Source organism: Coturnix japonica, chromosome 5, assembly GCF_001577835.2.
Source record: "Coturnix japonica isolate 7356 chromosome 5, Coturnix japonica 2.1, whole genome shotgun sequence".
Lineage (NCBI taxonomy): Eukaryota > Metazoa > Chordata > Aves > Galliformes > Phasianidae > Coturnix > Coturnix japonica.
The window spans coordinates 39,150,213-39,172,146 of NC_029520.1; the positions used below are offsets into that span (position 1 = coordinate 39,150,213).

A 21,934-nucleotide genomic window follows, 5' to 3' on the forward strand; every position below is an offset into this window, starting at 1 on the left:
AGGGACAGTGACTCAACCTGGGGAGCCTGTTCCAGTGTTTAACAACCTTTTCTGTAAAGAAGTGTTTCCTAATGTCCAGCCTAAACTTACCTTGGCACAACTAGAGGCCATTTCCCCTTGTCCTGTCACTTGTCACCAGTGAGAAGAGACTTGCCCCGCTCTCACTGTAAGCACCCTTCAAATACTGGAAGAGACCATGTCTCTTTTGTACTGAGGTGCCCAAAACTGAACACAGTACTCGAGGTGAGGCCTCACCAATGCCAAGTACAGGGGCAGGATGACTTCCCTGGTCCTGCTCACCACACCATTCCTGATACAAGCCAGGATGCCATTGGCCTTCTTGGCCACCTGGATACACTGCTGGCTCATGTTCAGCCAACTGTCTATCAGCGCAACAAGGTCCCTTTCTATCAGGCAGCTTTCCAGCCACACCTCCCCAAGCCTGTAGGGTGGCCTGGGTTGTTGTGACCAAAATGCAGGACCAGACACTTGGTCTGAATATTTTGACTTTTCAGAAGATTTAAGACCTCCCCATTATGTATGAGTGTCAGCTGTTAGCCAAGGTCCGTCAGCAGTTTGTGTCTGACTTCCAGCAGTGAGAGGAAAAGCATTTAAACTATGGACCAGATAGTTCTGCAGTGCTAGCTTGTATATGATTTACTTTAAGCTGAATTTATCTTCAGCACCACAGCATGCCTGATTTAAACTTTAAAGTTTGAAGAGAAAAGAAAGATTTTTTTTTTTTTTACAACTAATACAGTTTTGACATAATCAGCCTTCATCTGGATCTTAGTGCCTGAGGCAGCTGCATAATTAATGCCAAAGCACACATGGTAACAGGAATGTGAGGGGCAGAGGTGGGTGGACAGGAATGACCGAATTTGAGCATTTCAGAAGCAGAATAGTTTTGCAGCTGTGGAAGACGAGAGGTAAAATCATGCCTCTGGACTTCACTTTTATGAGCACTTTATGGATTGTGATTCATTCAGGGAGTAGCTTAACAGGTTGAAAACAAAGTGAGTTTTTAGGTGATGATTTCTATCTGTATTATGTTTATGTTAACACTTGTTAATGTGTTAAAATATATGTGTTTAGCATGAATGTGTTGCAATCCATTTACAATTAATTGCTTTTTTCATCTCACTTAGACCTTCGCTGCCACCTTCAAAACAGGCCAATAAGAATTTAATACTGAAAGCAATTTCTGAAGCACAGGAATCAGTTACAAAAACAACAAATTATTCTGCAGGTAAGTAGTATTACTTTATGTTTATGCCATGCTATAGTATTTGCAAGCCCTGTTCTACGTATGCAGTCTGAACATAGCACTTAGAGATAAAATAGTGTTGAATGGTGGATGTCATTTATACATAAGGGATTTTCCATGTCCCGTGTACATTACAGTAATAATCATCAGTGATGAGTTATGAAAGCATACGCAGGGGAAGAAAGAGGTATTTAAAATCTATTAGTGAACACAGTAAGGCTGTGAAGTATATAGAGGCCAAACCATAGAATCATGGAATGGTTTGAATTAGAAGAGACCTTAAAAAGACATCTGTTTCCAGCCCCACCCCCATGGTCAGAGTTGCCATCTGCCAGATCAGGCTGCCCAGGGTGCCACCCAACTTGCATCTGAATGCCTTCAAATCACAGTATACTGGATATAAGTAATCAAGATGCAGAATTACAAGGAACATAGTGTTTGGTATATGAACTTATATTCTCTATAAGTAGTGAGGCTGGAACTTAAGTTTAGATACTGAGATGCTCTTGGTACAGCAAATCAGCAGTTGCCTGTGTGTTGGCATTCAGTTTTCCTAGCTATGAAAGACTGATGAGGGGCAAATCTAGCTGTTGCCTGTGTGCTGTCATTTCATTGGATGTTAATAAATCCAGGTCTGTCAGCACAAAGCATTGCATGTTGGCAGGGAAGGAGCGTTCATTAACTGTCTGAACCATTACTTTTATTCTACCTGGAGCAAGACTGATGGCTATCCAAAATTTCTTGCCTGCTCTCTCGTAGAACCTGTAAACTAACTGCAAGAATCACATATCTTCCTTTTATGTTAATGTATTTACAAAATGGTCATTGGGAACCTGTTTCTTGCTTTCTAGTAGTTGCTGGTATTTTTGGTGTTGTGTGGGTGCTGATAACTTGATCTAAAGGCATGAGATGTGCTTGACTCCTTTGTTAGAAGGTTTTTCCTTACAAATAGATGTTCTGTGATACAACTCATTGAGTGTTCTGTGCGCATCCATGAGTGTGCATTTCTCAATGAGATTCATACAGGTAGCTAAAGATCCTCTTTATTTAAACAGATGGTTGAGGTTTGTGTGTAATTTATTAAAGTTATTTTAGCTTCATATGTAAAAGTAATGCTTGGATTAGATTTAAATGTTTACTGTTGTTTCTGCATTTGAAGTTCCACAGAAACAGACGGTTCCAGTTGCACCGAGAACTCGAATTAGCCCAGAGGAACCTCACTTAGAAGTAATCCATCTGCAAAGCAGACTCCCTGCTCTGTGTTCTCAGCTTCAAGTAGAAGAACCAAAGGAGCAGACAGTTGAAGGAATTCAAGGTCATCTGATAATATTCTTTAATAATTTATACCAGAGAATGTCATTTTACAGCAGGCCGAGAAGAGAAAAAGAAGTGTTTAATTTTTAAGTCATCCTTAAGAGCTGCATGTGAAAATGACCTGAAAACCAAGAAGCTTTTAGAAGCATTGCTGCAGAGTACAGCCATACACTGATAACATTAGATGAGTTAATCAGCAGACAAAGGGTGAAATAGCATTCTGGCCTATCATGGAAGAATGATTTTGCATAAACAAATGCAATAAGTGAATTTATCCCTGTATATTTGGATGAATTCTTTGCATTTTTTTCCTTGATATCTTGTAGGAGTGATGCTATCATAAAGCTTACGTGAGAGTTAAGATAATGTACATTTGAAACACTTTTGTAGCATATTACAGATTCTTTCCAATGTGTTTTCATCACACAACTAATTGTAAAGTTTTAATTTGTTGCATTAGTGTTGGATATCAGAGTAGTTGTAGCTACAAACAATAAGCTTTACTTTTGCTTCTGGTAGGAAACTCTTTAAGGGAAAATGTTATAGTGTCTGATGGTAATCAGACTGTATTTTCAGCATGAAAGAATATATGTCTTACAAGGAATTATGGAAGGAAGGTGGTAGAAAAATGCTCCTGTGAGAAATCAGTTTACTGTTAAAACCACGGCACTATCTCAGCTTGCTGAGCAAAATTTGGTTTAAGGTCTTTGTTACATCAGCTCATTGTCATTGTTAAGGATTGGTGAACATTCCTTATGGCAACAAAAGGATTCCAACAAAATAGTTGGAATTGTGTCTGTAAAATAACTTGAGAAAAACATTTCTCAGTTTCTGAATTGATGTAGAGAAAATGTTTATGTGAAGTTATGGCTCTTTTCCAACTGAAATGGAAATGACATCTTTCTTAAGAAACAGAAAGCAAAGTAGTTTTTCTCAAGCTGTCAGTCAAATATGGAGTGTTGCTGTTTGTTTCCCCTCTTTTTAAGAAGAATGTGATCTGTTGTAGTTGGCTGCTGTCACGGCTCTGAGTGTTCTCTGAATAGTTATCACCCCCAGACAGCTGTGCTGTCTGCCTGGAGAAAACTTGTTTCTGAAGCAAAGAAGAAAGGGGTTCTTAATGAGGATGGGCTTCAAGTTGTGGAGCAGGTTATGATCTATGAGAGTATGCTTCAGTTCTACAGCTTCATTGTTAAAGCTTCATTTAAAGTTTCATGAATTAGTCTGTAGTTGCATTGTGACATATAGTAAATCACACTCCTGATTCTTGTTTCTTTGTTTCTTTGTTTTAGGAGCAGAACAAAAGGAGCTCTCTTCTCGGCTGCAGGTGGATCCTGTCACTGAGGATACGTTGCAAGTAACTCAAGGTTAAGTCTCATGATCTTTTATTCCTAACAAAAAATTGCTCATTCTTAAATTAAACATTACTGATTGTGAATACTAAAAGAAAATTTCCATTTTTTTTTTTTTTGGTCAATTTCTAGTGTTTTCTACTTCCCATATGTCTCAGGAGAAAAACTGTTACATCAGTAGGTGCTCAGAGCCTGAGAGATTCTGTGTGTGTTTCCTTCAGTGCTGTTTCAGTACAGCATTATTACATTCCAGTGCAAGGTTTTTATGTGCAAGTCTGATATCGTCAGTGGTTCCCCTTGGTCTGTGTGGAAAAAGCAAAAGTAAAAATGTTTCCTGTAAGCTACTAGACAAAAGAAATGTAATTTGTTGGCCATATAATTGGATTTTTATTAGATATGGTGAAAGTTAAGAGTGCAATTACATGATTATTTTTGTGTTTGGTTTAGAGGTTTTTTTTTGGTATGTAATTTTTCCTCCCAAATCAGATTACTACGATGGAGAATCGATGGTCCATACCGATACGAGGTCATTCATCCTGAAGAAGCCCAAACTGTCTGAGGAAATAGCACCACAGAATCAGCAACTGGGGAAGAGGGCCACTGAGGCAATGCGAGTTCTCTCGGGACGTCTGATACAGACGCGGTAAGAAGTAATTTCTTACTAAGTCAGAATGTGTGTTTGTGAATTAAATGGAATTGTTCAGCCATTCTGTTGTTTGTATGTTCAGCCAAGATATGTGTGGTTGTGAAAAATGAACTAATGTTCAACATTGCTGTGGGACAGAAGGCAGATCCTGTTTCACCTTCTTCTGTGTTTCTTATGAGATGCCTTTTAATGCAATCTTGAGTAAGAACAGCCTTGCTCGAGCTGTCAGTGTTGGAAGGAAAACAGCACATTCTTCATGTTTCTCAGTACTGCAAGTCAACACACAGTGTTTGGGACAAGTGATTTAACTCATCTTGTGAGTGTGGCCAGGAGTTTAAATGTGGTAAGACCAAAAGACCGGCAGACCAATAAGACCAAAAGACCAACAGGTGTTGGTAAGACTAAAACCAACAGTGAATGAGCAAATCACAAAGGAAAGTCTTTCAGAGTAGTTGACACAGTTCACAGTTGACAGCTGTGATATTGTGCTACAACAGGAGAGAGGCAGTAAACAGAACTGTTTCTGACTAATTAAGAGTTCTGGCTAGTCATGCTGTTAGCACTGTTTTTCTCTCTTTTTTAGAGCATTCTTCACTGTAGTTGCTTTTAACCCAATTTTGTAGAAAAACAAAGGTCATACCGTCACTTTTTGTCAAAGAGGAGAGCTCCATAGTGAGATACCAAATATTTACAGTCACGTTGGTTTAGTTAAGCCCTCAGATGAAATGGATGGGACAGTGGAAGAGTGGAGAAAACATGTGTGCATCTCCTGCTTTTATACTCTTCTGTCCCCTTTGAGTGTTGTCATTTACAGGATCCAAGGCTACCTTGATCTTTTGATAAGGTTGAGCATTGAAGTTCTTAGTGCATAAAGCTTTTACTTAACTTTCTCATAATGTGCTGTTTGGTTGTTATGAGGAGATTGTGATTACAAGAATGTTATTTACCTTCACTTTATTCATCTCAAAACAAAACGCCCTGAAACAGTAATTGCTTTCCTGTGTCTGTGTTTGTCAATGGTGTTCAGATCTGCAGCAAAACTTGAGTGTACCCATTGGTTCTTTGCTGGATGCTGCTGTAAGCTACATTACTTACTGGTGTTTAAGAGATGCCAGAAGGCAGTTATGAGTAATTGATGTTAATTATTGTTAGTCTTAAAAGAAAGTGTGATGCTATGTCATTCTCTGGCTTGTAGTACTACTGGTACTAAGGCAGCTCACATTTTGACTTGAGAGACTTGAGTAAGACTCTATTTTTACTACCTTTCTTTGTTTTATAGAGACCAGATTGTACAGCCAGAGAAACCTGCTAGTCCCAAGTTCATCGTGACGCTGGATGGTGTGCCCAGCCCCCCAGGATACCTCTCAGACCAAGAAGAGGAAGACATGTATATAACCGAAGGATTAAAGCCAGTTACCCAAAATATATGTCCAGGCAAAGGATTAAAAGGCCTTCGAGCACAGCAGATGCAGATTGTAACCCGGCAGCTAGACAATTGTGATGGTAATTACTCTTGCCAACAGGATCTAATACTAATGTGGTGGTTTGATTGCAGGCTGAACTCCTGGACATTATCATTCTCCACAAATCAAAGTGATGGTATTTATCTTTCCCACAAGAACATCCTTGAGGCTAATGAAAGGTGATAGTTCAGTGGGTTTGTATGTTTGGAGGCCTTTATCTTGATAAAGGGGAGCAATACCACTCCTAAGTAATTCTCCATGCAGCTCAGTGCTGGTGTTTTTTGTTTGTTCGTTTGAAGATATAGTTTGTCTTTGTTAGCAGAAATCTGGAGTTCAGCAGACAGCAACAAAGATGATGAAGGGCCTGAAGCATCCAGGACTAGAGGGAATGGTTTCAAACTGCAGCAGGAGAGATTCAGGCTGGACATCAGGAAACATTACTTCTCAGAAAGGGTGGTCAGGCACTAGAATGGACTGCACAGGGAGGTGGTGGAGTCACCGACCCTTGGGGTGTTCGAGGAGCTATTGGATGTTGTGTTGGGGGACATGGTTTAGTGGGAGCTATTGGTAATGGGTGAACGGTTGGACTGGATGATCTTTTAGGTCTTTTCCAACCTTGGTGATTCTATGATCTCTTGTATGAGGGAAAGCTGGGTAACCTGGGTCTGTCCAGCCTGGGGAAAAGAAAACTGAGGGGGGAATCTGATAAATGCTCATCATTATCTAATGGGAGGTGGGAGGCAAATGGATGAGACGAGGCTCTTCTGGGTGGTTTGTAGCGATAGGACTAGGAGTTATGGCTGAAAACTTGAACATAGGAAGTTCCATACTAACTTGGAAGGACTTCTACGTGGTAAGGGTGATGGAGCAGTGGAACATCTCTGGATCTCTTCTCTGTAGATATTCAGGACCCACCTGGACACCTACCTGTGTGATCTATGGTAGGGCACCTGCTTCAGCAGAGGGATTGGACTCGGTGGACTTTTGAGGTCCCTTCCAACCCCCACAATTCTGTGATTCATTGGTGTCCTTTTGCTGGCACAGAGAAAGACATATTAGAGTACCACCCTTAGAAATGTGTGCTTTTACTAGTGTAGCCTCTTTAATGCTCCTGACTAAAGCTTTGTGGTACAGGTAGTATTTTGGGTACAGGTATATATCTGTTAGGGATTCTTAATTGGTAAATGAGGTTAGTCTGAAGTCCTATACTAATAAATTCTATTTGTAAAAATATACACATTTTTACTGTTGTTACTTTCTTGTTAGTAAAGGCTTGTCATCAGTTGAGCTGGGGGGGAGGGGGAGGACATGAAAGAAAATATTTTGAATTTCAGTTATGCTATACTATACAAGTCAAAATGTGTATGGAACCAAAAGATCCAAGATCTATTTATGTGTTTGTTTCTTTGTTTTCCTTCTTAGTGGAAATGGAACAGTTGAATATGTTACAGAAACAGGAGAAGGTGCTTGAGCGCTGCAAGTACTGGCCTGCTTGCAAAAATGGAGATGAATGTGTGTACCATCACCCCACACAGCCTTGCAAGTGAGTAGTACAAAGCTCGTCTGCCTGAAATCCTGTCATTATTTTTACTTCAGTGCTCCAAATTTCCCTTCTGTGGTGCTTGTTATCCCAAGGCAGCATGTCTATTGTGGTAGTGATGGAACTAGGCAGTGGGATCTCACAGTGCTTTTCAGTATGTTAAGGTAACATTAAATGGTTCTGCTGTCTGTTTCTACCTTTGCTGTCTCTCTTTGATACTCTGTCCAGCTGTACTTTGTTGACTGTACAATGGGGGAAATGAATGCAGATGAGTTATATATAGTTTGCACACTGTGTCTGCAGGCCTGGCTTTGGAAGTAACTACTGTACATGTGCAGACCCTGCTGCAGTTCTAGGCGCTGTGTGATAGTTTGGCTTTCACGTGCAACAGCTGCTTGGGGATTTGGCTCTGATATGAGCTTACATCTTCTTTTCTTTTTATTCAGAGTTTTTCCCAACTGTAAGTTTGCTGATAAGTGCTTGTTCATCCATCCAAACTGTAAATACGATGCAAAATGCACTAAGCCGGACTGCCCTTACACTCATGCCAGTCGACGGAACCCCCTTCCACCTCCTAAACCAGGTGAGCTCCTTTTGTTTTCTGAGCCTTAAATGAAGGGAAGGTGGTGTAGTAGGAGCTGAAAATGTCATTGATGAAAAAAAATATATATTTTTGCTTGATGTGACTTAATTTTCTTTGACATCTTAATGTTAGAGAACAATAATAATCCAGTATTATGACAAAACCTTGGTTTGCTATCAAAAAAATCCCGGAATGCTGTTCCTTATGAGTCCATGTGAAATCTCTATGCAAGGCCAGAGTGGTACTTTGTGCATGGAGCTCCATCTGCTGGAGGAATTAGTCAGCATTGCAGTTCTCAAATGTGTTCTCAATTGACGTTACAAAGAGCTTGTAACACTAATTGTAAACAGAAGGGATGGGATATGTGAGTTGTTTGCTTTGTTATTTTTTGTAGGAATTTGCTTTTTGTAGTGAAAAGATGATGTTCAGGGGGTGAGATTTCCTTACGAAAAAAACTGCTGTATTTGAAGCATTAATGGTATTGCTAAGCCTAAGCTGGTGTTCCTTGAGCAGTGCTAAGGCAGACGGCCTCTGCACCACTGAAGTCATGAACTTCTTTAGGACGTGTCTTTGCCCTTGGTCATAGTAGGATGCTGCTTTGTTACTTTACCAGCAGACACGGTACAATGTGCTGCTCTCCTGTATCATTTCCAGCAGCTCCAGTGTGTTCCTGGAGAGCAGCGCACTGCCTGTGCATTTCATTTCTATTGACTTACACTCTCAGGGGCTTTCTGCTCTAAATGCAGCACATGAAGTTTTCTGCCTACCAGGTTCACTGCTGAATTTGTTGGAAGCGTTACCATGACGCTTCTGCTGTGAAATGGAGAACTGCGGCTAATGATCACCTGATAGTCTTGTACTGCAGGCTGAAATCCACCTAGCACATTGTGATGGGTTTCCTGTATTCCTTGCAGAACTTTGGTCTATTATAAAATGTAATTTCTTCTGCGAGGATTGATACATTTGTGTGGAATTACATTTAAAAAAGCGATTTGTTCTGATGGATGTCATTTACCTGTTCTTTTTTATTAGCACCGCTTCCCACACAGCCTGTATCCTCCAGCAGCCTGCTGTGCAAGTTTTTTCCTGCTTGTAAGAAAATGGAATGTCCCTTTTACCACCCAAAAGTAAGAACTGTTTCCTGCGCCTTTGCTTCTTTTCTACAGAGGACTTGAACTATGTTGCTTTCAGTCAGGAATTGTTGTTAACATTTCCTAATTAATTTTTGCTTTCACTTTTCACGTTTTAACTTTAGCCCAGAACCTGAACCAGAACATTTAATGATTTAAACAATCTGGAAGGAATTTATTTCAGACTCCTGAGTTCTCCTCTGGGTGTGCTGCAAAGACTATTGAACAACTGACCAGTTACCAGAGTACATCCATGTAACCTATATTAGATTTTATAACTGAAGAGCCTTTACACTTGAGAATTGTGCCTATATGTAGTTTCACACCAGGAAGCTCAGGGCTTTTTCAAGCTCTAATGATGCTGAAACACACACTTGAAGTGAATGAGCTTCCACCTGTCAGTTCAGCAGTGGCTTTGGAGCATTTAACTCACAGTTAATATTTACAAAAGAGAATGCCCTTCTGCTGTGGGTTGAACTGACAGCACTCATCTAGGAGGCCATTAGCTGAATGATCTGAGAGTTTGTACAGTAATACAGATTTGCACGTAACTCTCAAGGTGAGTTTGTTTGGAAGGTAAAAAGCCAACTTTAGCCTGTGCTAAAATGCTTTCCTTTTTAGCATTGCAGGTTTAACACCCAGTGTACAAGGCCAGACTGCACATTTTACCATCCAACGATTGCTGTCCCTCCTCGTCATGCCTTGAAATGGACTCGAACCCAAACCAGGTGATTTTCTAGGGTGTTTTTTTTCCCCTGATAACTGTACTGAAGTCACAAATGCAGCTTTACTCATGTGAGGGGTGAAGTGTCTGTGATAACAGCCAAGATTCTTTGAAGAAAGACAGCTGTTAGAGGTATCTATATTGAAGAGAACTCCATACTGTCTGGTCTTAGTACCATAAACATTTGTTGATGTGATGGAATGCTATAATGCAAGTGCCCTACAGTTAGAATGTGAAACAGCTGCTGAAATCCTGTCCTAAAAGTGTTGGATTTTCAGCTTTATTCAACTAAAAGTTGGTAAACACAACATCAGTTGCTCTTTATCACTCTTTTATTTTCTTACTAAGCTGTCATTTCCACAGAATGTTCAGATCTGAGTGTTTGTGAACTGGGCAGTTCTGTGTTCAGGCCAGGAGACTCTGTGGTGGAGCAGCTCCAGCTGTCCCAGCGCCCCAGTCACTGGCCTCTCTTAATGATACTCAAATTGCCTGAGCATCATATTCTATCTCATCTCATAAAAAAAAAAAACCAACCAACCAACCTCTCAATTGCTATGAAGGTAGGAAATGATCTTTCTAAAAGGGTAGGATTTTTACTTACATGGATTGTTTCTCTCTTTCCTCTCAGTGAATGATGGTGATATAAATGGGGACTGAGCTTTGCCTCCTTTGTATAGGAGCAGAAAGGACAGCTAACCACCAGGGCACGGGATGGTAGAAGAATTCATACATTTGGAACTTTTAATATACATTGTTTTCATAAAACAAAGTTGTTGCATACTTGAAATGTCTCTAATTTTCCAAGTTTGTAAGCTTGAGCAATTTTACATTTGTTTTTTTTACACGGTAAGAAGATGTCTGTGTAAGAAACGTTTACTTTAAATTCCATTAAAAACTTTCAAAGCACGTTTTGTGTTCTGTTTGAGTCCTGTTGCTTAAGATGAGCCGTGTTGAAGTATGTCGTTATTAGGAAGTTTAATCCGCTATTAAGATTATGCCAAAAGTGAGAATTCCCAGTGGGTGACCATAAATCCTCTCATGGGTATCAGAATGATGGACCATGGGGAGCAGTAACAGGAATGCACTTTTTTATTCAAGGTTTCGGACCTGTAGGGGAGCTACATCTTCACAAAAATATACAAAAGAATTTCCTTTTTACAAATATTTACATCTGATATCAGAAAACAATGTCAGCTACATATTATATTGTAAAATCATATTCGACAAATAAATACCGCCTTGGATTGGGAAACACAGCGCTCCGGGATATTCGTCTGGGGTGTTTTAAATGTGAATTAAAGTAGTCGAGGTTCATAATCAAATTTAAAAAAATCTTAATGCAAAAAATCTGATGTTTAATTTATATATATACTTTATATATATATATATATTATATATATATGCTTTAAATAAACGTACAACATCGTTACAGGAAATAGATGTTGGTGGTGGAAGCCAACATGGAGTACACTTAAACCCATGACCCTTATGACAGTAATACATGACCATACCTTTGGACTAGATCAAAATACTGGTGGGTGGTTGTTTGTTTTTTTGGTTAAAGCAAAAGGGATTATCGGACACACTCCATAATGAAACACAACAAATCTAAACAGACAACTGGATTTTAAGCTTAAAGAACTACAGTAAAATATTCTTTTAAAGTGACCCGATGGGAGGAGAACAGCAGAGGACGGGCTTTTGGGCTCTTGGCTTCGTAAGGAACAATGCTGCAATGTTGGGGTTCCCCCCCCCCCCCCCCGGTAAAAGACTTTAAATTATGGGGTTTATTCATTCATTTACTTTTCCAACACCTTCATAAGCTGCCCCTTTCAGAACAAGCTGCCACCGTGGAATTCTTTTTCCTTCTCAGGGTGAGATGACAATTTGTAAGGACAGGAGCAAACTATCACTCCATTGCTGAATTTCAACAGCTCAGTTGTAGTCTTAGTGCCTATTGTAGAAGGTTGGGCGTAAGGCAAGATACAGACACATTTCTGCTTGCTTTAAAACAAAGAAGTGACTAAACCCAGCTGTAAAGCTACAAGCATGTATATTTTTAAAGGGAACGAGTCTAATGCAGTTACTTAGATTGTGACGTTTTAAATGATCGATGTGATCTTCAGTGTTTCTTATGTTAAATGTTACATAAAAATGCATCAGCTACCTCCACAAATTGGCAATGCAGCTCCTCCATTACTTTGTGTCTACTCACAACTGAACTAAAATGCATAAACTAGGCTCATAATTACCAGATACTGCTCCATTTTCTTCTTTTTGTTGTTGGTTTTGTTGTTGTTTTCACTAGAGAAAAGATACTTTGATTCTGAAAGCACAACACAAAGCTAAAAGCAAAGGAAAAACAGACCAGAGCTATGGAAGGTCCTATCCCTACTACCCAACACACCAACATTTCACAGAAGGACAGAAAACCATTTTTTTCCATGCAATTTGTGCCAGTGTTCATGCTTGGTGGAAGTTAAGTTAGATTAACAGTGCCTATGGGAGAACAATGGCAGAAGATAAATGAGTTTTTGGATATTATGTGAAGAACTTTCATTTCCTCCCAACTGGCTTATAATCCTTCAGAGGACTGAAAATAACAACTGTAGCCCTACTAAATCTCCTTTTCAGAACCAACCAGTGCAATACTCACTTCAATCACCTACATCTTTATCCTCAATCATTCATCTCCTGCTCAGACCAACTGAGAACAGCTGACGATGGCACTATGTGAAAGCTCTATGAAAGCTGCAGCTACAAGAAACACCTGGGATAACAACATCTGTCCCCTGGGACAAAAGAATTCCTGCTATATGAAAGACTGGTAAAGCATGAACAGCGCTACTCCCATAGTCGGTCAGTTCTGCTGGGCCTGCTTCAAAGTGGAAACGATGCAACACAACTCTAAGAACACAGAAAAGCCAGAGGAGAAGAACTTGAGCCCCAGGCAAACTGTGGGGGGCTGCAGTCAGGGCCATTCAGCTCCCAGCAATACTTGAGCAGAAAGAGTAGCAAACTATGGTGGGAGTCAGATGCGTCTTTGAAACATGGGATAAAAACCAGCCAAAATTATATACATATTATTATTTTTTGCTTTCTTTTCAGCTTAGCTCCTACATGGCATCTGTGCCCAACCAAAGGAGAAGTGCAAGTATGTAAATGACAAAACTGCCCTGCAGGGACAAAGGAAGCAATTGAAATAAAAGATTCTGGGTTTTGGCTCTTGAAAGTGAAATCCAGACACATGCTGCCTCACGCCAAACACAGCTGTCCTCCTGCAGGTTCAGAATAGTTAAGACGCTTATGCAGAGATGATTTGATGTTTCTTACCAAGAGCGGCCACAGATAAAAGTCAAGCTTTGCCTCCTCAGTAGCACCTGCACTGAGTTTGGATTTTCAAGGTACAGCTTACCTTAGGACTGAGTTTCTTTCTTTCATAATCACTGATTTGTTTCTACTGGAATGTATTTAAAGGCCCACATTACATTCCTCTCCTCATACCTACATTTGGAGGCCTATGACAGAACCACTGCAGGACTATTCATCAGCCCACGTGTGCCCCAGATTGCTCTGTGCACACCTCAGCCCTCGATAGAGGCTGCCTGTGAAGTTTTCCAAAGTGTAACATTTCTTTGGTTTAAAAATTCTTGCTTAAAGAAAGCATTTAAGCCCATTGCACAGGAAACTAAAATAAGGATAAAAAGCAGAAGAGACCTATTAAGACAAATCCATTCTTGGTTTAGGTGGGAAAGATAAGTAGAATTTTAAAGTACAATATGAAACTCTTTTACCTGAGCTCTCGAAATCACAAAGCATTTTTCCATCAACACTGTTTAACTACCAATGTGCACATGCTGCAAACACTGGTAACCAGCGTTAGCTGCAGCCCCCCTGTGCTAAATGGTTGTCCCATAGATACAGGAGTGGAAAGAGCAAGAAATAAGCACCTGCATCAAAGTTGCCAGCAGCCTTTCCCTGAGCACTGTTTACTTGACACTACTGTTCTCCAGTCCTCCAACCCCATGAGCCACCCATGAAGACCTGCCATCTGAAATAAGACATCTAAGACGTCTGTTCTTGGTGTAGAGCTGCTCCACCTCTAGTGCCAGTCCTTTGGCTGTGCCTTTGCCTATATCCTTTGTTTCCCCATGTTTCCTTTGCTTCCCACTTTCTCCTTTTCCCTGGGTTTATATTACTAGCTTCTAACTGCTGTTTACTCCACTTTCCATAGTTTAAGAAGTACATGAAATTATGGCGATTGCCTATTGCCACTGTGCTCAGATAACCCTTAATTATTTTATTTTTCCTCCACACTGTGAGGGAAAAAGAACACCTTCTGTGCCTGTTCTTTTTTCCTCCTGCTTTTACTTTAAGTGATGTAGTTGGATTAGTGGCTAAACTGAGTTAAAACAAACAATATCAGAGCCATGACTATTATGCTACAAGTGAACTGAGAAAGGGGGGGTTGGGGGGGGGGGTAACCTGTTCTAGCATCAAAAACAAAACACAAACCCACCCACTAATTATTACTTACTAACAGATGATTTTGGCAAGGTAATCTATTGTGGCTCTTATGCATATTATACACCTAAAATGTTTGTTGTTGTTTTTTTCCCTTCTGAAATGAGAACTGCAGAATTTAAGTCTGAAGCCAAAGTTGCTTCAGATCAGAAGCCAGAGAGAACCAAAGAAATGGTTTTGCTCTGACCATGCCACAGTGATCGGTATAAAGAATGCATAGTAGGCTTTGGCAAGCTCACTTCTTGTCTATATACACAAGCAAAGATTGAATGGTGCCATAAACTTTACGAAAGCAGAGCAGTCTGCGAGGAAGCGTAAGGAAACTGTCAGAACAAGGGGATGCAAATGCAACGCAGCAAGTGATGCTAAAATCACAGACGTGACAATTCATTCTGACTTCCCTTTCTGCACAGTCTACAGGATGGTTCACTTTGCCCAAAATACGGACAAAAAAACATTTGTCTACGCTAACATTTGCTTATTCTAACAGAATAAGAAGGATCTTCCAAGATTAAGGCTTGTCCCATCTATGACAGTGATAACAAAACAGGGAAATATATCATCTTGCCTGTGTAAGGATTGTATTTGAAACCTGCCTTCTCCCATTCTCTCTCTTTATTTCCCCCTTCCCCTTGGTGTACTTAAGTAACTTTCAAGAGTGTATTTCTTTTTTAGGTGACGTTACATTTTGTATTCCTTGGAACAGTTCTCTATTTCTTCTTTCAAGAGACCCCAGAACATGCCTGAAGTTTAGGTTAGCCCTGATGTGGTCAGGCAGATGGACCAGACAGTTTCTTTAGGTCCCCTTCTAGCTGGCTGTTCTGTATTGCTGACTTTAAAGATCCCAAGGGCACACATTTGCCACTAACCACAAAGACACTTATAAAGACAATTAAACTAAGAAATAAACCCAAGTAAACTAAAAAATAAAAATAAATACAAGTACACAAAGAAGTTCTGCTTCCACTTCCTCAGCACTGCGTAATCACAGAAAAGGCTTTCCCCAGTTCTTGATCAAGTCCTTTAGCCTACTTTTCTTCTCTCCAATGTTTGCAAGGCTGTGACCAATCCCTCCACATGCCAGCATCCTCCTCAAAGTGCCATATCAGGTCATGTCAGCCTCTGCCTTTGCCTCCCGAGAACCAGCTACAAGGTCCCAGCGTCCACTGACACAGGCAGCCTGCTGCCCTCTGCACAGGCTTCAAGCACCAGTCTGGGTGGCAACAGTTATCAAGTTACTACAGTAGCACTTAATGTAAACAGCAAATGAGGCACAATGACAAGCACCATCACAAAGACCACGAAGCTGCCATCTTGAAGCATGTCTGCAGCCAGCTGACTGCACAGAACATTCTCCAAGTGGTCCTCAAGAACAAACCTGCAACAGAGGCTGAACCCACTCCTCTCCTCCCCATCTGTGACCATTCCCTGCTGGCTGACCACATTTTATCTTGCAAACCCCTGAGCAGTCTGTCAAGTAAAATACCAGCTTCCAAGATGGCTGCAACAGGCAAAACAAGGCTGGTAGTTTTGTTTCTAACACTCTTCAGCTTCCAGCCCCTGCCCCAGCTCCCAGCCCTTATACAGCTGCAATGAGGTTCAGGAAGGAATGAAGAAACAGGGAGAGCTGGAGCTCAGACTGTTGCACTGCCGCTCTCAGCCTTGCCCAGCTGCGAACCATCCACCAGTTCTTGCTGGTACTCCACCAACCACGTGGCATTTGAGATTTATCAGGACAAGAGCACCAATGACAAATAATCAGTGGAGAGGCACAGTTAAATTAACAGAGGTGGAGGAGAAGAGGACATGATCAGAGCTGACCCTACACGGATAAGGAACAAAACTTGATGGTCCATATATGTCTAACCTTAGGTGAAGGTCTATAGAAGATCCTAAGGATGTGAAATAAATGAGCCTAGAATTTTGAGGGGAAAACTTATAAGAGGCTGGAAAAGAACTTTGTTCTGGCAGTTTGTGTTGGACAGACTATGAAGGAGCTCTTAACAACCATCCAACTTAAACTGGTAAAAGGCAAATCTCAAAACAGAGGCAGGAAAAAAATCTTACTACAAGTCAAGTAGTCCTTCATGGATATGTTTAGAAAGGGAAAGAATTACAGCTATAGCACAGCATACTACAATTGATTTCTCTGGCCAAGATTTAAATGTCAGTTACCAATTTTCACACAAAATAGGCAGAGAGGCAACAAGGTTATGACACAAATCAGGTCTCATTTCTCAGGTGCAATTCCCCTAATATCAAAGATGTTACTGATAAGATTTCCCTCTACACTCATGGACCATATTCACAGAGTATTTGATCCTGCAGAATAGCAACTACATGACTGGCAAGTCTTTGCTAAGAAGCATCAAGCCAAGAAACCTGCTAATAGTCTAGTTCATCAACTTCTTTAAAATAATATATTTGCTATATCTTGATATCTAAAATATATTATCTGAGCCTGTGGGATAAATAGCTTTGTAGAGTATATATAACAAACATTTTTGGACCTAGGAGAGTATGAAAGTCTGTCTCATTAACTTTTTTTCCCTCTTCTACATGCTAACCCTCCCATTCACAAGAGAACTACCACGCACACAAGATGCTTACAAAAAGAGATGAATTTTCTGTCACAGGTCTGGTATAAGAGAATGTGCGAGGGGAATAATATCAAATCTGCTGACTGACCTAAACAAATGGCATCATTAAAGCAACACTGACTTACATAGACAGAAAGAATTTTATGTTCCTATCAGAATGCAATTGTGAGTAGTGCTGATAATTACTTACTTCTATTCCCTTCCACGTTGCACAAAAAAATAACCACACCGATTAAAAAACCAGGTTCATTCTGCAGCACCTCACTATGTCATGATTTAGACAAATAGCTGATGAAATCTTCCTCACTTGCACCTCATTTATACTTTTCAGGTGTTCACCATCACCAAAGTGTTGTTTTTGTTGTCACCTTAGCTGTGTTGCAGGACAGAATAAATGCACTTCTGTGAGAGGTGACAGCAGGTTCATTTAAAGAAGCAGATGATTGGATGTATTTTACAATCAGGAGAGAAATCTGAGCGGACACTTATCCCAGCTAGTCCCAACTCTGTTAAAAAGTTAAAATGCACAAAATATAGAGTTTGGAAATTTCATATTCTCTCTGAATTTCCCTATGATGCTGAGAAAATAATTCATATTGCTACGAAATTCTATTTTTGCAACTGGTGATATCCCAAGCCTTATCAATTACGAAGGTTACAAAACTCTCACCGTAGTCCACATGTCCAGCACAGAGGCCAGCAGCCCAGTCAAGCAGCACAGCAATTACCTCTCTTCCACTGAGAATAACTTTTATTCACAAGGCAAAAATTGGAGTTAGACTTTTAGGTTGTGGGCAAGGCACTCACAATGTGAGCAAATCCGATTTTGCTCACAGAACTAATTTAATGTTTAAGTGCAATGAAAACACTAAATTAGCCATGAAGATCATGCATATCCAGTAGCTTTCACCAGACATGATTGTGACCCAGGCCTCTAAATACAGAAATGTGTAAGCCCTAAGGAATTGGCTGTCTTATCTTCTGCTTAATCAAATAACGTTTCCTTTTGATCGGTCATAGAAATATAATTTGCCATTATAATAATCAAACATTTATTAAAATACTATATATTTAAGATTTAATATATGGTTTCTTTCAGTAATAAAATACGGAATACTCTTTTTTCAATGATATTCAGACCCCAAAACTTAAAGCAGAAACATTCATGCTCAGAATAGATCAATGTACAGTACTGGACCAGAAATAACATCTCTTGATTAAAAACCCAGGATCTTACTGTGATACTGTACATTGACTAACAATTCCCTTTTTTCTTTTATCCATGTTTTTCATTTTCAACATCTGGCAGTGAGTGAAATACAAACCCGGATTACAGAAGTAAATCTAATGGCCTCAGCATATTTCGTACAGTCTATCCTTCTGACAGACTCTAGAAACTTGTCTTTCAGAGACTGATTACTCTGTGTCTTGGATCAGCACCATTTCTTAAGCATGCAGGGCACAGTAGAATATCACATTGCAATCCTGGGTATTTCATGCCTGGTACTTCATGCAGCATCCTCTTTTCAAGTCTCCATGTCTCCCTCAATGAGGCATATGCACACATTTCCAAATAAATAAGCTGCATTTTCAAAGAGAAATTAAATATAAGATACAGTCAAAATCTTAGAAATCATTTAAATGTATCATACATGAATACAGAAATGCACACACTTTGATTTAGTAAATCCTAGCTGTTCGTACTGACATCTGGGTTGTTTATTCTGCTGCGAGTATTTACTTCTTTATATCCAAACAGGAAAACAAGCATAGAGATTCAATGATTCAAATTCTGCACCTGAGCTTTATATTCTTAGGGATTGTTCCTGTCCACTCTTATACACTCTCAGATAAGAACAAAACAGATACATACCTGCAGTCATCCCCTCCAGCACTAACCACATATCTGTCTCCACTCGTAAATCGAATGTTGGTTAAGTGGGCAGAGTGACCTAAAAATCGTTTGTGTTTTGCCTGAAAAAAAGCAATGAAATGAAAGAGTCTAAATCCTCTGTGTCCTTGTCAATCAAGCCAAGTTGGCATGCACTCATCTACCTTCTTATTGCACCACACAGTCATCTAATTCAGAATGCTGTATAGCCTTTCAGATGTGAAAGATCTCCCTGAAGAAGCGCCAGTGAGCTGCCAAGATAAAATTATCTCCAAATGAGACAGCACCCACAAATTTGGAGCAATGTCAAGCTAACATAAGAATACCAAATAGATTTTGTCACGTGATAAATGTCTAGGAATTTTTTTACTAAATTTCTAATACTGAAAAGAAATGATTTTCATTACAAGTTATCAATGCAGTGCAGTCTCGAATCTTGAAAATTAACTATGCGACTATCAGGGGCAAATCTGTAAACACTTCATCCATGGAAAACACTGATGGTACTGTCACTACCAAATGTTTTCCTCATCTGTCAAATGGAGATTGGAGATGTGGATTAATAAAATGAAGTCAAAAGGTGCTATGTTAAGGCAGCCTGGCAAGCAGTACTGACACCTTTCAGACCTAATACCAAGAGTCACAGTACAGAATGGAAAAATGAGGAAAAATTTGAGATGAAGCATGCTTATGGGACTAAAACTAAGGTTACAAAGATGTGTTAGAAAGCTACAAATTCAGAGATGAGAATATTTTAACAGTATCAACAGTCTTTCTTTTCATTTTTAATAGCCATGCAAAAACCAGGATCTTACGAATTTTTCAGGACACGGAAAGTCAAACAGTTTGACCATGCCAAAATCATCGCCTGTTACGAGATTGATTCCCGAGTGAGAGACACAGGCACAGTTTACATCAGCTTTTTCAGCATGTCTGGACCAGATTCCTATTACTTCATCACCTAGAACACTGAAACAGAAGAGAGAGAGATTCTTCTGGAAACTGCAGGAAAAGAAATACAGTAGGGGAACAGTAAAGCAGCTCTTAATAATGTAACATGCTTCAGAAAAAATATCATTTTATTCCTACACATACAAAACTCATATAAACTTTATTCTGTGATTAATGTTCACATCATCCTGTCTGTAACATTTTCATATCATATCATTAGATGAGAAGGCTCCTTGAGTTCAGTGAAGGTTATTCATTAAATGGGGGGTGGGGGGTGGGAGAGGGGGCTGAGGGCAACAAAGAAGAAGTGCATAACTTATGACTCCAAAAAGCACATTAATAGAGAACTTCATCTGCAAAGCCTTTTCAAAAGTTGCTTTTTATTCAACTGTGCATATGATGTATGTGCACACTTCTAGGAACAAAAAGAAATGCGTGCTTGATCGCTTGTTAACAGGTGTTTGACTTGGGAATTTTTCTGTGTTTTTTTCTTCCTCACAGAGCACAATACAGTATATTCAAATATTTATTTATTTTTTACTTCAGATATACTGAGTTGTTTTCTTCCTGTCCAAAGCTTATCTGGTAAGTTGCCAGAGCACAGAGGTGCATTAATGGAAAGTATGTGAATGAAGGGATGAAATACGCTTTTAAATAGCAGTTGCTTCTCCTGGAAGTTACAAGCATTTTAAAAGGCTTATATCTGTGAATCACTTACCTTGTCCAAGTAGCCCAAGTTATTCTGTCAATCAAAGCCTGGTCCACAAGCTGTTTTCCTGAAGGCACTTCATAGACTTGCCTTTTGTAAGACCCAGTAGATACCTTACAGATGAGCAGAGAAGAGTTAAAAGGAATTTAAAATACATGCACTTGTTTGAAATGATGAAGTTATCATTCAAAGGGGTTTTGAAAAGCATTTTCTTGATAGTACCTCTAAAACGATCTATTAATAATGCATCTTGTTCAGTGAGTTGAAAATAATCAAAAATCTATGCAAGTAAAAGGCAATGGGGAGAAAGTGTTAAGAAATCTTCATTTTTAAAACATCTGATCAAGAAATATAGTTGAAACACACTTCACATTCCGCACATAACGTTCATTCTCTCCATATACTGTGCATGCTGTTATGTATGTGTGCATATCAATAAATAACATAAAATTAACTTCTAACTTTAAAACTGGTATACAGATATTTCACTCAGTGTGGAGAAGTAAAACCATGCTCATGTAATTTCTCCTCTCAGATAGGAGCAAAACAGAGAACAAAGTAGGCCAGAAATGAACATAAGCATAATGATGGTCAGAGATGTGAGGATCCACAGTTCCCTGAGGCTTACTGAACGACAGACTGTACGCCTACCTCATTTAAGAGGAAGCACTGAGGAAATAAAAAGGCAGGGAAACACATTACAGTGATTTTGAAATATGTTTTTCCTTTCTGTTCTTATTTCTTGCATCTAAAATCCAGGATAACTATTTTGTAATCCTCATACCACTGCAATACAGTAACAGCTTCATGGCAGTGACCCCCTTCTCCAATATTTCATTGCAAAATTTAGTAGTTTTTAAAGAACACCTGAGCAGCAACTGCATAAGCATAGTTGCTACTCAATGTATAATGAACAATTAATGACTGATACCTGGAGATAACAGCTATCTGCAGAGAAGTCCATCTGGATCACAAAACTTGGGATATCCTTGCAATAGCTGACTCGATTCAGTGTGGGACCCAATGTCAGATCATAAAAATCTACTGCATTCTCACTGGAACCGACCGCTAAGTAACGAGAATCTGGACTAAACCTGAGAAAGAGATTATGAATACATGAGCTTATGATAGTTTTAAAGACTGGTTTGATTTTACAACAGATTCCAATACTTGAGAATTGTGGAAAAAAATGCATTTCAGGCATCTGCTATTCAGAATAGAAGGAGGAGGGTTTTTGTTTTGT

The 21,934-nt window shown here is 39.6% G+C and overlaps 2 protein-coding genes across 7 annotated transcripts in view; one reads left to right on the forward strand and one right to left on the reverse strand.

Moving 5' to 3' along the window:
- The window catches only part of ZC3H14 (zinc finger CCCH-type containing 14), a 19,922-nt gene extending 8,997 nt beyond the window's left edge, over window positions 1-10,925 (forward strand). Inside the window, exons 8-17 of one of the 2 annotated variants that reach the window (XM_015865295.2) lie at window positions 1,149-1,249; window positions 2,427-2,582; window positions 3,871-3,945; window positions 4,417-4,573; window positions 5,856-6,079; window positions 7,462-7,582; window positions 8,026-8,162; window positions 9,195-9,289; window positions 9,914-10,020; window positions 10,645-10,925. In XM_015865295.2, coding sequence (XP_015720781.1) covers window positions 1,149-1,249; window positions 2,427-2,582; window positions 3,871-3,945; window positions 4,417-4,573; window positions 5,856-6,079; window positions 7,462-7,582; window positions 8,026-8,162; window positions 9,195-9,289; window positions 9,914-10,020; window positions 10,645-10,651 — 1,180 coding nt within the window. In that variant the 3' untranslated portion in view covers window positions 10,652-10,925. The remainder of the gene's footprint in view (window positions 1-1,148; window positions 1,250-2,426; window positions 2,583-3,870; window positions 3,946-4,416; window positions 4,574-5,855; window positions 6,080-7,461; window positions 7,583-8,025; window positions 8,163-9,194; window positions 9,290-9,913; window positions 10,021-10,644) is intronic. The other variant, XM_015865294.2, reaches the window with a different exon arrangement.
- Window positions 10,926-11,087: 162 nt separating this feature from the next.
- EML5 (EMAP like 5) overlaps window positions 11,088-21,934 on the reverse strand; it is a 90,973-nt gene continuing 80,126 nt past the window's right edge. For all 5 annotated transcript variants that reach the window (XM_015865290.2, XM_015865293.2, XM_015865292.2 and 2 more), the window contains 5 exons: window positions 21,623-21,785; window positions 20,701-20,804; window positions 19,847-20,000; window positions 19,014-19,114; window positions 11,088-18,722 (listed from right to left, as the gene is read on the reverse strand). In XM_015865290.2, coding sequence (XP_015720776.1) covers window positions 18,686-18,722; window positions 19,014-19,114; window positions 19,847-20,000; window positions 20,701-20,804; window positions 21,623-21,785 — 559 coding nt within the window. In that variant the 3' untranslated portion in view covers window positions 11,088-18,685. The remainder of the gene's footprint in view (window positions 18,723-19,013; window positions 19,115-19,846; window positions 20,001-20,700; window positions 20,805-21,622; window positions 21,786-21,934) is intronic.